This window comes from Rhamphochromis longiceps, linkage group LG6, assembly GCF_057381845.1.
Source record: "Rhamphochromis longiceps isolate RC_006_pf linkage group LG6, R_longiceps_female_GT1.1, whole genome shotgun sequence".
Classification (NCBI taxonomy): domain Eukaryota; kingdom Metazoa; phylum Chordata; class Actinopteri; order Cichliformes; family Cichlidae; genus Rhamphochromis; species Rhamphochromis longiceps.
In genome coordinates, this window is record NC_140562.1 from 4,199,083 (window position 1) to 4,214,873 (window position 15,791).

General features: G+C 44.2%; 2 protein-coding genes across 2 annotated transcripts in view; both read left to right on the forward strand.

Moving 5' to 3' along the window:
- The window catches only part of LOC146667293 (sarcoplasmic/endoplasmic reticulum calcium ATPase 2), a 20,777-nt gene extending 14,831 nt beyond the window's left edge, over positions 1–5,946 (forward strand). Inside the window, exons 17-24 of the mRNA XM_085408956.1 lie at positions 1,060–1,298; positions 1,374–1,594; positions 1,681–1,883; positions 2,036–2,121; positions 3,175–3,308; positions 3,380–3,497; positions 3,577–3,711; positions 3,798–5,946. Coding sequence (XP_085265082.1) covers positions 1,060–1,298; positions 1,374–1,594; positions 1,681–1,883; positions 2,036–2,121; positions 3,175–3,308; positions 3,380–3,497; positions 3,577–3,711; positions 3,798–3,980 — 1,319 coding nt within the window. The 3' untranslated portion in view covers positions 3,981–5,946. The remainder of the gene's footprint in view (positions 1–1,059; positions 1,299–1,373; positions 1,595–1,680; positions 1,884–2,035; positions 2,122–3,174; positions 3,309–3,379; positions 3,498–3,576; positions 3,712–3,797) is intronic.
- LOC146667294 (trypsin-1-like) lies at positions 4,090–15,346 on the forward strand. Its single transcript, XM_085408378.1, has 4 exons — positions 4,090–4,287; positions 14,029–14,269; positions 14,826–14,971; positions 15,044–15,346. Exons 1-4 carry the CDS (start codon positions 4,090–4,092, stop codon positions 15,344–15,346), a joined length of 888 nt encoding a protein of 295 aa, XP_085264504.1.
- The last annotated feature ends 445 nt before the right edge of the window (positions 15,347–15,791 follow it).

Sequence of the window (15,791 nt, forward strand, 5' to 3'; positions counted from 1 at the left end):
TCAGCTGTTTGTCACGTGACCCTGACTCCGCCCACTCCGTGTCTTTGGGCAGCACAGCATTATTGGCAGGCCTGACACAGTGACCACAGCGTGCCAGCCTCAGCTCAGCTGTTACAGTTAGAAGGACACATTAGAGGCTTTATTTTTCAGATTTGTTGATTGCAAATAAACCGGTCTGACCACTCGTGTGCTCAGAGCGCACGGCAAAACTGTGCAAACAGATAGTTTATTGTTACTGTGCCTGATCTGTGAGCTGCGCTTCAGCATTCTTCACAAAGCCCGATGGCCTGATGGGGTCCTGACTCCATCCATGTCAAAGAGGTCTGACTGACAGTCCTACCTCCTCTGCCTGTCGTGTTCAGTCAGCTGCTTTTGTTGCAAGTTGAAGGATGTCAGGAGCATCTCCATGATGCTGCTGACAACAATTGAGCATCCTGAGTTTCTTTAGACACTCACTGTTCCAACCTGTGTCGCTGGTGCTGAGACGAGGAGACGACGGGTGAACAGCTGACGGCGTGATCTATGCCAGAAACAAACCTGGGTTTGACTAAACAGCCATCTCAGCCAGTGAGAACACATAAGTAGCATTTATCTAACCAGTGCCACTGCTGGTACGCACATTCATTGCATGGTCCCAGGACGACATGCATTCATTAATCTGAAACAAGGCTTTCGTGGCAGGTGAGGAAACTGCTGGAGAAGAAGTAACGTCTCATGGACTGAGTGAGATTTGATTTGATTTCCCCAGAAGGGTGTGCTGGTGTCCCAGGCCTGGTAACGATGCTGTGATACACGTCTGAGGCTCCTGAAAGTTTACAGCCTCCTCTGGTGTAATTAGACGTAGATGCTTCAAACTGGCCTTTGACGGCCGAGGTAAGCTGTGATCTGCGCTACACTGGACCGACTAATAAATAAATCCCAGCCAGAGCGCCTGAAGTGACTCAGGCGACTTCCTGTTAATAATCCCCACCCAAGTAAAGTCTGTGTGTAGGAAACCAACACAAGAACGAGCTAAACGGAACTTGACTCTGACGACTCGCCGCTCTTCTTCTTCTGCAGGAGACAACAAAGGAACAGCGCTGTCCATCTGCAGGCGAGTGGGCATCATCACAGAGCAGGAGGAAGAGCAGGAGGGCGCGGGGGTCATCGGGGGCCTAACGGGGCGGGAGTTTGACGAGCTGCCCCCACACCTGCAGCGTCAGGCCTGTCAGACGGCCCGTTGCTTCGCCCGGGTGGAACCGGCCCACAAGAGTCGGATAGTGGAGTACCTGCAGAGCCTGAACGACATAACGGCCATGGTGAGAGAGCGAGCGTGTGCTCATCGCCTGCTCAGGCTGTCTGCTGCTGTCACCTAATGGTTCTGGACGGTTTAGACAGGTGACGGGGTGAACGACGCGCCGGCGCTGAAGAAGGCAGAGATCGGCATCGCCATGGGCAGCGGCACAGCGGTGGCCAAGTCTGCCTCCGAGATGATCCTAGCTGACGATAACTTCTCCACTATCGTAGCTGCCGTGGAGGAGGGCAGAGCCATCTACAACAACATGAAGCAGTTCATCCGATACCTGATATCCTCCAACATAGGAGAGGTGGTCTGGTGAGTAGGAAGAAGCGGCGTTACCACCTGTGTTTGTGGTAAACCAGACGCCTCCTCTCTGATCCCTGCTCTCCGTCTGTCCGCAGTATTTTCCTAACAGCAGCACTGGGCATGCCTGAAGCGCTGATCCCCGTCCAGCTGCTGTGGGTCAACCTGGTCACTGATGGATTCCCAGCAACCGCTCTGGGCTTCAACCCTCCGGACCTGGACATCATGTCTCGTCCTCCTCGCTCCCCGAAGGAGCCGCTCATCTCCAGCTGGTTGTTCTGCCGCTACCTCATCATCGGATGTGAGTGGCTCACCTCCTGCCATGTTGGGAGCATCGTCCCTTTCATGTTTGAACCAGGATTAAGCTAAATTACATGCACAGCACAGGATTTCTGTATTCTGCGTGTTTAACTGCTTTGAAAGTGCACCGCAGTGACTTGTGTTTGTCCACAGGTTATGTAGGAGCTGCCACAGTGGGAGCTGCTGCCTGGTGGTTCATGGCAGCCCACGATGGACCCAAACTGACCTTCTATCAGCTGGTAAGCATCTTACATCTTCCCAAATATTGAAGAGCACCTTATTTCTAACATGAGCACAACTGCAAACCTGAAGAGACAGTTTTTTGTGGGGCGATCGTGGCTCAAGAGTGGGCAGTTCGTCTTGTAACCGGAAGGTTGCTGGTTCGAGCCCCGGCTCAGACAGTCTCGGTCGTTGTGTCCTTGGGCAAGACACTTCACTTACCGCCTACTGGTGGTGGTCAGAGGGTCCGATGGCGCGATATGGCAGCCTCGCTTCTGTCAGTCTGCCCCAGTCTGCTGTGGCTACATGTAGCTGCCTCCACCAGTGTGTGAATGTGAGAGCGAATGAATAGTGGCTTTGTGAAGTGCTGTATAAATGCAATCCATCATTATTATTTGTTCGTCTGCCTTACAGTATCATGTTGTTGTCTCGATGCACGCTCAGTCATCCAGGTAACTCACTCTCCAAAGGTTGATCCTGTTCATCTGGACGTAGCGTTTCGTCATCATCAGGTGACGTCTTCAGTCTCAGCTGACTGCAGGTTTGTGCTTGTTCATCAATGCTCATGAGAATTTGCATAATTGTGATGAAGGAGCTGAGCTCCCAGCCCATTGTTCCTTCAGGGCTGGTTTCAGTCATTATGCAGATGTACTGCTTATAAGGTTGAGACCTGCAGTCAGCTGAGACTGAAGACGTCACCTGATGATGATGAAACGCTACGTCCAGATGAACAGGATCAACCTGCTGTTGTTGTTGCTGTATGAATAAAACTGAACTGGCAGTCTGTTTGTTGATGCTTCAAAGGTCAAAGGTTACCACATGAGCTCTACGCACATCAGACAAACTGTGATACAGCGTAAATGTCCTCATGAAGCACTCTGACTGCCTCGTTTCTGTGCGTTCACACACCAGTGAAGCAGAGAGTAACCTGGGGTTCAGCATCTGGCCCATTTGGCACACAGACTGGAGGGGTCCAACCATCAGCGTCACTATGCAGAGCGCCTGCTCCACCTCGTGAGCCGTACGCCCCCTGCAGGGTGTAGTAATGCTGTTTTGGCTTTTTCCCACTACAGTCCCACTATCTGCAGTGCAGCGAAGGCCACGCTGAGTTTGCTGGAGTGCAGTGTTCGGTCTTTGAGTCTCCTTATCCTATGACTATGGCTCTGTCTGTGCTGGTCACCATAGAGATGTGCAACGCCTTGAACAGGTAAGAAAAGACAGTCAGGTGAGAGGTGACGATGGCAGAGGAAAGTAATTCGCTTTTTTTGGGCTGTCCAGTCTGTCCGAGAACCAGTCCCTGCTAAAGATGCCCCCGTGGTCCAACCCCTGGTTGGTGGGGGCCATCTGCCTGTCCATGGCCCTGCACTTCCTCATTTTATATGTGGACCCCCTGCCGGTAAGCACCAGAGACAGTCCTGGACGTTCAGTCCTTTTCTATGACCGCAGAGCTGAACCGCCGATGCTTCTGTCTCCAGGTGATATTTCAGATACGCCCACTGTCCTGGACGCAGTGGGTGGTGGTTTTGAAGCTGTCCCTTCCTGTCATCTTGATGGATGAGGCCCTCAAGTTACTGGCCCGCAACTACATCGAGCCAGGAAGCCACATCCAGGTCAGAACAAGTGACGTCAGCACGTTGTCTCACCATAACACTTTTCTTTTCTAACACTTCTCTGTTGAAATCCACGTCTCCCAAAGACTTTAGAAGAGGAAGAGGAGCAGCAGAGGGCGAGGGCCAACGTGGGGTCGGTTGGTGCTGCGGTGATGAGGCTCCATCAGTCGCTTGAGGGCGTGTCCTGGTCCTTCGTACTGATCTCTGCACCGCTGGTGATCTGGATCTTCAGTCTGGACTCTGACATCACCAACATCTTCTGGGAGTGACAGGGATGTGGGTGGGCTGCCGGGGACGCACAAACACGGTGAAAGAAGGGGAAAGGGGTGTGGAAGGTGTAAGGGTGGGGCGTGGGGAAACGAGGCACGAGCAAAGGTGATGGATGCGACGAAGGAAACATGTAACCCTGAGACAATCAGAGAAAGAGTGTGTGTGACAGCCTCACCGATAAAGGTGCTGTGTGTCTGCTTTGAGTTCACACTTCCTCCCACGTTCCTGCTGTGTCGCCACGTCACACCCACAGACACGTCACAGCTCACCGCCGGTTTCTTTACAATCTTCCAAACAGTGCTGTTGGTTTGTGTGAACTTGGATCTGATTTATTCTTTCATGTAATTTGAAATAGAGAGAAATGTTAGTGTTTGAGGTTTGGTGCATGTGTGTAGCTTACAGTGTGTGTTGGTGTTTTCCATATTTCTCCTGACATTCCCGGCTCCCTGCTGTGTGGATGCTACCGTGCTTCACACAGCACTTTTATGAGGAAACGAGTGGATTAGAATCACACGCAGGCTCTCCATCCACACTGTTGTTCACGTAGTAATAATGTGTGCTCCACGATAAGGCCGCCTGCCTCTGGAACAGCAGAGTCCGCCAGCCGGCTGCTTTCATAGTCTGCACTGTTGTTTGGACGTCCTCACGGGAAACTAATCCGAGCCGTGAGGACGGCTAGCGTTTCAAATGCATGTGAGTGCACGTCACACACTTCTGGCTTTGAGTTTTAAAGTTGATCCTGCAGAAGCGTGCCGTCTCCCTGCAGCCGGGAGTGAAAGTGGGACAACCCTGATGAGGATGCACATATTTATCAGAGGCTAACCCTTCTAGCATATACGACCTTGATTCTGATGGCCGACTGTCCTCTGTTGTCTTTTCTGTGTATCGATGCTGACACTGCTGACTGTCTTGAAGTTGACGTGGCGTTCGTTGGCTCTTCTCAGACAGGCTGAGGGCAGAATAAGTTCTTCAGTTAACAAATACTGGTGTTCAGTACGGCTGTGCTGCCAGTCGGCCTCTACCTGACGCGCTTTCCCTGCTTTGTGTGTGATTGATTTGGTTCTGGATGTCAGGGATTCAAAGTCAGCACGTCATGTGTTTCTTTCAGGTCGGTCCTCTCTCCTCCACAGAAGCCGTGTCTGTGTTGGTGAACATCACACGGAGCGTTTCAGTTTGATGTAAACACAGATTTGAACGAGGGTCTGCCTTTTTGTCCAGCGATGCCATGAAGTCTTGAACTTAGCTGTCATTATGTAACACATGCAGCCTTCATTAGGAGGAATATCATTACTGAACGGACAGGAAGAGTTAGAAAGTAGCCCTAATGTTCTGACATCAAGTCATTTTGTAGAGAAATAAATCATTAAGATTCGCACTAAGAGCTGATTTAAGGGGTTTTGTATTTGTGTTATTCATGGTATAACTGATTTTCTCAGAAGTGTGAAGCTGTTGGAGGTTTTGTTGTTTGGCACAGAATCTTTTTTTTCTCATTTCAATTTATAGTTTTTCTCACAATAGACTAAAAACTGGTTTAAAATAAAGAGTGAGACTGTAATGAGCAGCTTTTCTGCAGATGCCACCCCATCTCTTTAAAACAACGACATTGCATCAACTGCATTTACTCTGTACTTTGTTATTATTGCTGTTTCCTCTGCTGCCCCCGTCCTCCACGGAGAAGAAGTGAAGGGAACACACCTGAAATAAAGGTTGGATTAGAAAAAGCTCACAGTGTCTTTCAGGTCATTGCATCTCAAATTACTGTCAGCCTTCTGCTTGACCATCACTAAAATGTTAGGGTAAAGTGTTTGTGTGTGTGTTTGTGTGTGTGCACGTTTAGATAGAGCTGGACTAAAAACACACAGAAGCACTGATAGCAGCACATGAAGAAGCTTTAAGCACACTGACAGAATCTAGAGTTCAGCAGGGTGTAAGATGCAGGCAGGTCATTCATGGCACGCCATAACCACATAGTTTCATAATTCAATTCAATTTTATTTATATAGCGCCAAATCACAACAACAGTCGCCTCAAGGCGCTTCATAGATACAGAGAAAAACCCAACAATCATATGACCCCCTATGAGCAAGCACTTTGGCAACAGTGGGAAGGAAAAACTCCTTTTTAACAGGAAGAAACCTCCGGCAGAACCAGGCTCAGGGAGGGGCGGGGCCATCTGCTGCGACCGGTTGGGGTGAGAGAAGGAAGACAGGATAAAGACATGCTGTGGAAGAGAGACAGAGGTTAATAACAGATATGATTCAATGCAGAGAGGTCTGTTAACACATAGTGAGTGAGAAAGGTGACTGGAAAGGAAAAACTCAATGCATCATGGGAATCCCCGGCAGCCTACGTCTATTGCAGCATAACTAAGGGAGGATTCAGGGTCACCTGGTCCAGCCCTAACTATATGCTTTAGCAAAAAGGAAAGTTTGAAGCCTTATCTTGAAAGTAGAGATATCACTCTAAAAACTATTGTTTAAGCTCAACAAAAAAAATTAACGCAACAGTTTCCATTACTCTTTTTGAGTTATGATAACTTATGTTGAAATTAGATTGAACCAACAAACTATATTGAGTTACGGGAATTAAATTATCCTCCATAATCAAAGGTGATTTTAATTACCATTTAGGTAATATTTGGTAGCTTAAAAACATTTTTAAGTTGTTTACTCATAAAAATTATGTTCCTCCAATTACTTTTTCCACATTATTTGAAATGATTTTTAAATGTTATGTAATTAATTACAGCAATTACAAAAACAATTTTTTAAAGTTCATTATTTAAAATATTAAGTTGCTGATTTTCATCATTATTATCATCATTTTAGCTTTCTCTCATTTTTTTTATTGTAATAGCTTTTAAGAAAGGAATTCATTCAACATTTTTTTTATCAAATAACTTTTTTATTTTTTAACAGTAGGCATTTCAACACTTTGTACTTAAAAAGTGAAAATAAACCAGAAATTTAGATTTATACCATCACAGCCAAGTTATAGAATATGCCTTTATGTATTTAACACCACAGAAACAAATGTGTTCAATTGGTAAAAAATCTACTTAGAAAACATTTTGTTGCAGTAATACTTCCATGCAAGTGTTCAGTAAATGTTAACTTTCAATGCCTACCAAACTTTACAAGATCTTGCATCTTTCTATTACACAATGCAGCAAACACCTTTAAGATCAATGTTACACATACAGGATTCAAAACAGTTAACAATCTTTGAAACAGAGTCAACATCTTTAACATAATGATGGTTCCATCAAGGTCAAGGAACAGCTTCTGAACAACTTCAAAAGTATATTTCAGATCCTTGCATTAGCTCAGATTGAGAGCATATATTATGCCCATGAGCAAAACACAGCACCTTGGGAAATTCTGGCCCTCCATGATTTTTGTTTCCTCCACCACAATGGTTGCAGTCTTATGGTTAGATCCAGGGGTGTACCGGTCACTGATGATGGCAGTTTTCATCACCTGCCTTAAGTTCTTCGGTGTCCTTGTAAAGCAAATTTTTAAAAAAAATAGGTTAGTGAATTATAGATTAGACTTTTATACTTACTGAATCTTAATGAATTCAGATGATCAATGGAAAACACACACACACACACACACGCACACACACACACACACACACACACACACACACACACACACACACACACACACACACACACACACACACACACACACACACAATGCTGGATTACTTACACCAAACTCCATGAACAGGCCCTCGTCCTTCTCTCCAAGGAAAGTGATAAGGCAGCAGATGGCTACTTCTCTGTGTGTTTCGATTGTATTGTGCTATTTAAGAAAAAATAAAGTATGCGTATAAACTACATGGGTGACTGCCAACAAAGTGCATTTCAAAGATACCCAAAGTCTAAAGAGTTGTCCTACCTCAAGAAGCATGTCCTTGATCTGCCTGATTCTCACTCCTTTAGCTTCTCCCCTTGATAAAATGACATCCATCAGTTTTGGGGTGCAATGGTCAAGTGTAGCCATTCAAGGCTTAAGTGGTTATTCTCTTGAACGCCTCCTTTATCTGTCGACCACACAAACACAAGAATTAAGCCTTGCAGACTATTAGCTATACTGCATTAATGAACGCTGTAATACATTATTTAAAGAGGATAGAAGTGATCTAAGGCTACCCCAAATTTTGAGGGAACAAAAACAATCTTGGTGAAGACAAGGGAGACTTCCCCACCATAACCGTGGTGTAATCTCTAATGTTTTAGTAACCCTGTTTTTGCAGAGGTTTCGAATTTACACATTGTTCACTCCCAGCCCATTTTGTAAAAAATGTGTCCCAACTTAACAAAGCACTAATGACCCTCGATTATCACACTATACTAACTGCTTACATAAAGTCTTGATGTTAAGTAGATTCACATAGCCTATGTCAGAATAATGCTATTGGAATGACATTAACAATATTTCACACAATCTGATTTTTTTTAAAAAACAAAACAAAGATACAGTTGTGGTCAAAGGTTTACATACACTTGTAAAGAATATAATATAATGGCTCTACCGAGTGTCCTGTTATTTCTAAAACTCTGATTTTTCTCTGATAGAGTGATTGGAACAGATACTTCTTTGTCACAAAAAACATTCATGAAGTTTGGTTCTTTTATGACTTTATTATGGGTTAACAGAAAAAAGTGATCACATCTGCTGGGTCAAAAATATACATACAGCAGTGCTAATATTTGGTTACATGTCCTTTAGCCATTTTCACTTCAATTAGGCGCTTTTGGTAGCCATCTACAAGCTTCTGGCAAGCTTCTGGTTGAATCTTTGACCACTCCTCTTGACAGAATTGGTGCAGTTCAGTTAAATTTGATGGCTTTCTGACATGGACTTGTTTCTTCAGCATTGTCCACATGTTTTCAATGGGGTTTAAGTCAGGACTTTTGGAAGGCCATTCTAAAACCTTTATTCTAGCCTGACTTAGCCATTCCTTTACCACTTTTGATGTCTGTTTGGGGTCATTGTCCTGTTGGAACACCCAACTGTGCCCAAGACCCAACCTTCGTGCTGATGATTTTAGTTTATGTTGAAGAATGTGAAGGTAATCCTCCTTCTTCATTGTCCCATTTACTCTCTGTAAAGCACCAGTTCCATTGGCAGCAAAACAGCCCCACAGCATAATACTCCCACCACCATGCTTGATTGTAGGCATGGTGTTCTTGGGGTTGAAGGCCTCACCTTTTCTCCTCCAAACATATCGCTGGACATTGTGGCCAAAAAGCTCGATTTTTGTTTCGTCTGACCACAGAACTTTCCTCCAGAAGGTCTTATCTTTGTCCACGTGATCAGCAGCAAACTTCAGTCGAGCCTTAAGGTGCCGCTTTTGGAGCAAGGGCTTCCTTCTTGCACGGCAGCCTCTCAGTCCATTGAGATGCAAAACACGTTTGACTGTAGACAATGACACCTGTGTTTCAGCAGCTTCAAATTCTTGGCAGATCTGCTTTTTGGTGATTCTTGGTTGACTCTTCACCCTCCTGACCAATTTTTTCTCAGCAGCAGGTGATAGCTTGCGTTCTCTTCCTGATCTTGGCAGTGACGAAACAGTGTCATGCACTTTATACTTACAAACAATTGTTTACACTGTTGCTCTTGGGACATGCAGCTGCTTTGAAATGGCCCCAAGTGACTTTCCTGACTTGTTCAAGTTAATAATTCGCTTTTTCAGATCCATGCTGAGCTCCTTTGACTTTCCCATTGTAGCGTTTGTGGGCGTTTCTATCCAATGAGCCCTATTTAACTGGCCTAAGAGAAGTCACCAGCTGTAGTCACTCATAATCACTCACAAGAAGTTAAGAGGCCATGCTATGAAGCTCAGTTCACTGACAACTTTCTAAGTCACCAAAATTGCTAATTCATGTTGCTGTATGTATAATTTTGACCCAGCAAATGTGATCACTTTTTTCTGTTAACTCATAATAAAGTCATTAAAGAACCAAACTTCATGAACGTTTTTTGTGACAAAGAAGTATCTGTTCCAATCACTCTATCAGAGAAAAATCAGAGTTTTAGAAATAACGGGACACTCGGTAGAGCCATTATATTCTATTCTTTACAAGTGTATGTAAACTTTTGACCACAACTGTAGCTACAGCTCTTAAGATCAAGAACAATACTTACTTTAAGCTGTATCACAATACTAACCAAAATCATTTACAATGTAATATTACGTATAGGTCATGCAAGTTTTATAAAGACATAAAATAGGTGAGCCAGATGGAAAAAAGAAGCCTCTAGGTTATCCCTCTGACAAAACTATTCACAGTTTAAGGCTTCTAATTTTGGTAAAAAGAAAAACAAAATCAGCCTAAAATCGAAATTAGATTGCACTGTGTAGCAAAACTTTAACCACGCTTTTCCTAGCCACAGTTGCACTCTCTAGCTGAAGACTTTTGTCAAATGAAACTTTATAAGTCTTATCCTCTGCTGTGCTAAAGTTTAGAATGGCTAGCATTAGCTACATGTGGTAGTGCAAAGTATTTCCTTATCTGTATGAGCATCACATCATACACAAATCCACTACAGGTGACTAGCACAAATGCTTTGCTTTGGTAGAACTGTTATTTGTAAATGAAATGTTACTTACCTTGAAATGTCTTTTACAAAAGCTTGCACCATGCAACCCAACATGTGTGAATTTGCCCGGGCTAGTTAAGTCGGTAGGGGAGGGAATTTGAAATCAGAAGTTACAGTGGAAAAAAGTTATCTATTCAATTTCTTTAAGTAATTACAACTTGAATTTTATTTTGAACCCACTAACATTGGGATTTAATTTCAAATTACATATAAAATTAATTTAATGTAATTACCAACATTATTATTTCAACACAACCCAAAAAAATAAAGTTTGCAACTTAGAAGGTCTGTCTTAATCAATAAATTAGAATTTTTATGTTGCAGCCATGGATTTAATCAAGTGGAGGTAAAAGGCCTGATGAATTACTTTTTAGTGTCTGTCTCCTGAATCCAAACTGGAAGCTGGTTCCACAGAAGAGGGGCCTGAAAACTGAAGGCTCTGCCTCCCATTCTACTTTTAAATACTCTAGGAACAACAAGTAGGCCTGCAGAGCGAGAGCGAAGTGCTCTAATAGGCTGATATGGTACTACAAGGTCATTAAGATAAGATGGGGCCTGATTATTTAAGACCTTGTATGTGAGGAGCAGGATTTTGAATTCTGGATTTAACAGGAAGCCAAAACAGGAGAAATCTGCTCTCTCTTTCTAGTCCCTGTCAGGACTCTTGCTGCAGCATTTTGGATTAGCTGAAGGCTTTTCAGTGAGTTTTTTGGACATCCTGATAATAATGAATTACAGTCGTCCAGCCTGGAAGTAATAAATGCATGAACTAGTTTTTCAGCGTCACTCTGAGACAGGATATTCCTAAGTTTAGAGATGTTGCGCAAATGGAAGAACGCAGTCTTACATACAGTGGGGCAAAAAAGTATTTAGTCAGCCACCGATTGTGCAAGTTCCCCCACTTAAAATGATGACAGAGGTCAGTAATTTGCACCAGAGGTACACTTCAACTGTGAGAGACAGAATGTGAAAAAAAAATCCATGAATCCACATGGTAGGATTTGTAAAGAATTTATTCGTAAATCAGGGTGGAAAATAAGTATTTGGTCACCTCAAACAAGGAAAATCTCTGGCTCTCACAGACCTGTAACGTCTTCTGTAAGAAGCTTTTCTGTCCCCCACTCGTTACCTGTATGAATGGCACCTGTTTGAACTCATCATTTGTATAAAAGACACCTGTCCACAGCCTCAAACAGTCAGACTCCAAACTCCGCCATGGCCAAGACCAAAGAGCTTTCGAAGGACACCAGGAAAAGTATTGTAGACCTGCACCAGACTGGGAAGAGTGAATCTACAATAGGCAAGCAGCTTGGTGTGAAAAAATCAACTGTGGGAGCAATCATCAGAAAATGGAAGACAAACAAGACCACTGATAATCTCCCTCCATCTGGGGCTCCACGCAAGATCTCATCCCGTGGGGTCAAAATGATCATGAGAACGGTGAGCAAAGATCCCAGAACCACACGGGGGGACCTGGTGAATGACCTGCAGAGAGCTGGGACCAAAGTAACAAAGGTCACCATCAGTAACACACTACAACGGCAGGGAATCAAATCCCGCAGTGCCAGACGTGTTCCGCTGCTGAAGCCAGTGCATGTCCAGGCCCGTCTGAAGTTTGCCAGAGAGCACATGGATGATACAGCAGAGGATTGGGAGAATGTCATGTGGTCAGATGAAACCAAAGTAGAACTTTTTGGTATAAACTCAACTCGTCGTGTTTGGAGGAAGAAGAATACTGAGTTGCATCCCAAGAACACCATACCTACTGTGAAGCATGGGGGTGGAAACATCATGCTATGGGGCTGTTTTTCTGCCAAGGGGACAGGACGACTGATCCGTGTTAAGGACAGAATGAATGGGGCCATGTATCGTGAGATTTTGAGCCAAAACCTCCTTCCATCAGTGAGAACTTTGAAGATGAAACCAGGCTGGGTCTTCCAACATGACAATGATCCAAAACACACCGCCCGGGCAACAAAGGAGTGGCTCCGTAAGAAGCATTTGAAAGTCCTGGAGTGGCCTAGCCAGTCTCCAGACCTCAACCCCATAGAAAATCTGTGGCGGGAGTTGAAAGTCCGTGTTGCTCGGCGACAGCCCCAAAACATCACTGCTCTCGAGAAGATCTGCATGGAGGAATGGGCCAAAATACCAGCTACTGTGTGTGCAAACCTGGTAAAGACCTATAGTAAACGTTTGACCTCTGTTATTGCCAACAAAGGTTATGTTACAAAGTATTGAGTTGTATTTTTGTTATTGACCAAATACTTATTTTCCACCCTGATTTACCAATAAATTCTTTACAAATCCTACCATGTGGATTCATGGATTTATTTTTTCACATTCTGTCTCTCACAGTTGAAGTGTACCTCTGGTGCAAATTACTGACCTCTGTCATCATTTTAAGTGGGGGAACTTGCACAATCGGTGGCTGACTAAATACTTTTTTGCCCCACTGTACATCTGGCTGAGGATCTTACGTGGTCAGTACACACAAACAAAACAGTGAAGAAGGCGCAGCAGCGCCTCTTCTTTCTCAGGAGACTGAAAAGATTCGGCATGAGCCCCGCATCCTCAGGACCTTCTATCACTGTGCCATTGAGAGCATCCTCACTGGATGCATCACCACCTGGTATGGCAACACCACCGCCTACAACCGCAAAGCTCTCCAGCGAGTAGTGCGGTGCTCTGAACGGATAATTGGAGGTGAGCTTCCCTCCCTCCAAGACATCTACAGGAAGCGCTGCCTGAGGAAAGCGGGGAAGATCATCAAGGACTCCAGTCACCCCAGCATAAACTGTTCAGACTGCTTCCATCAGGAAGGAGGTTCTGCAGCATCCGGTCCCGTACCAGCAGACTGAGAGACAGCTTCTTCCACCAGGCCATCAGACTGCTGAACACGTCATAGACACCTCAGCTTCACTACTGGAACTTTAACATTATGCACTCCATACTGTACAGTAATGCCACTGTTTTGCACATGTCTCACTCTGTATATTTTTATATATTTTATTTTATTGTTTACTCTATTTAATTTGTAAAATATGTGTACACACACACACACACACACACACACACACACACACACACACACACACACACGTAGAAAAATATTTAGTATACACATCCAGAAATGCATATACTATTATATATTGTACATATATTTATTAGTTTCAGATGTAGCCATTCTTGTATTTTGCTTGTTTACATTATTGTATTTTGCACAACTCTGTTGCTTGTGAAGCTCGCACACAAGAATTTCACTCACATTTACTGTACCAATGTACCTGCACATGTGATGTGACAATAAAAGTGATTTGATTTGATTTGAACAGGCTTTAAAAAATGTGGTAAACAGGAAGTCGAACATTATATCGTTTCATGTTGATAACAATCAGAATAACTGTGTACTGTTTGTGTCTCATGATGATCTCAGCACCAAACTGAGTGGCCTGACTGTGAATCTAGGCCGTCAGCGTCTAAGACAGTGACACAGATCATCATCCATCCAAACTACAACTCTGATACCAATGACAACGACATCTGCCTCCTGCAGCTCTCCTCACCGGTGGCTTTCACCAACTACGTTTCTCCCGTCTGCCTGGCAGCTTCAAGCAGCACCTTCTACAGCGGTGTTAACAGCTGGGTCACCGGCTGGGCCGATATAGGGAGTGGAGGTCATAAAGACATCTGACTGTTTCAGAGAAATTTGACTATAATGCAGGAAACAAGTGTGCTGTCTCAGAAATATTTAGAGCAATAAAATGTTTCCATGAGGTTAAATCTGTCGAGAGTTCAAAACAAGAAAGAATCATTATGTGAATTAACCAGTCTGGAAGTGCTGAATCTGCACCGAGTCACAAAGATCCCTGGTTGAAAGAAAGTATACTTTCTGTGTAGCTGACACTGCCCCCAAGTGGTATTAGACAGTACTACATGTTGACGTCCATCTAATGTCTGTGTGAAGTTACGTTTATTTTTTTAGCACGTTTAAAACCAGCAGCTGTTGTGCTTCTTCTAAAACAATGAGGTGAAGTGAGGTCATTACACTACACAAGTTAACCAGGCGACTGTGTTCTGCAGGGAGCTATAAACCCAGCAGACAAACACATGTCTCCATCTTTGCACACATGACTGCACTTTACATTTGGTGGAGCCATCATTTTGCTTGAAGGTGCATTTAATCCCTCACATCATTTATTACAAACTGATATATTTATTTTACCCCTTCAGTGTCCCTTCCTTCTCTACAAAACCTCATGGAGGTGGAGGTTCCTGTTGTAGGAAACAGACAGTGTAACTGTGACTATGGAGTGGGAAACATCACTGACAACATGATCTGTGCCGGGCTACATACAGGAGGAAAGGACTCCTGTCAGGTGATCGCTGTTTCCTGTGTTTGGCACATTTTCACCTTCTACAGTTTCCTCTCCTCAGCTTTGCTCTCAAAGGAGGATTCAGGAGGTCCAACGGTGAGCAAGCAGAACGGTCGCTGGATTCAGGCGGGAATCATCAGTTTTGGGGAAGGTTGTGCTGAGCCGAATTTTCCAGGAGTCTACACCAGAGTATCCCAGTACCAGACCTGGATAAACAGCCGGATTTCCTCCAACCAGCTGGGCTTCATGACGTTCACGTCCACTGGGACCAACAGTGACCTCAATGTCACCTGCCCGAATAGCAGCGAGGGTCGTCCTGCTCACTCCTTCATCTTTGTCTTCTTCCATCTCCTCAGCCTCACCTTTTGTCTCTGCTGACCAGCAGGGGGCTCCTCTGGATGCAAACAGCAGTCAGATCACTTATTGCTTATTCACACACAGCCACTGTGTGCAATCTCAGCTGTAACTTTAGAGAGAGATAAAACAGGGTTTTTTTAATTCAACAAAGTGCCACAAACACCCTGACTGAAGGCTCACCTTTAACTGTGTTATGATTTGGATTCAACTTTATTGTCCTTACACATGTATAAACACAGGGTAACGAAATACAGTTTGCATCTAATCAGAAGTGCAAGAGCAGTAAGTGCAATAGGAGCAGATTATATACAGATAAGGGTAGCATAAAAGGTGGGAATAGCTGTGAACACATTACGTACAAATAAGTGAAGTATACAGATGTTTATGTTACTGTACAGAGAGCAAAGATACAGATATACACAGATGTTCTGTTTATACATATGCACAGATATACAGATGATCTGTA

Excerpts from the sequence above, each read along its gene's own strand:
- LOC146667294 (XM_085408378.1), top strand. The coding sequence starts at position 4,090 with ATGGATGCGACGAAGGAAACATGTAACCCTGAGACAATCAGAGAAAGA. Across the intron at positions 4,288-14,028 it reads TCTTCCAAACAGTGCTGTTG|CACCAAACTGAGTGGCCTGA; the intron begins GTTTGTGTGAAC and ends TGATGATCTCAG. Across the intron at positions 14,270-14,825 it reads GGCCGATATAGGGAGTGGAG|TGTCCCTTCCTTCTCTACAA; the intron begins GTCATAAAGACA and ends TTACCCCTTCAG.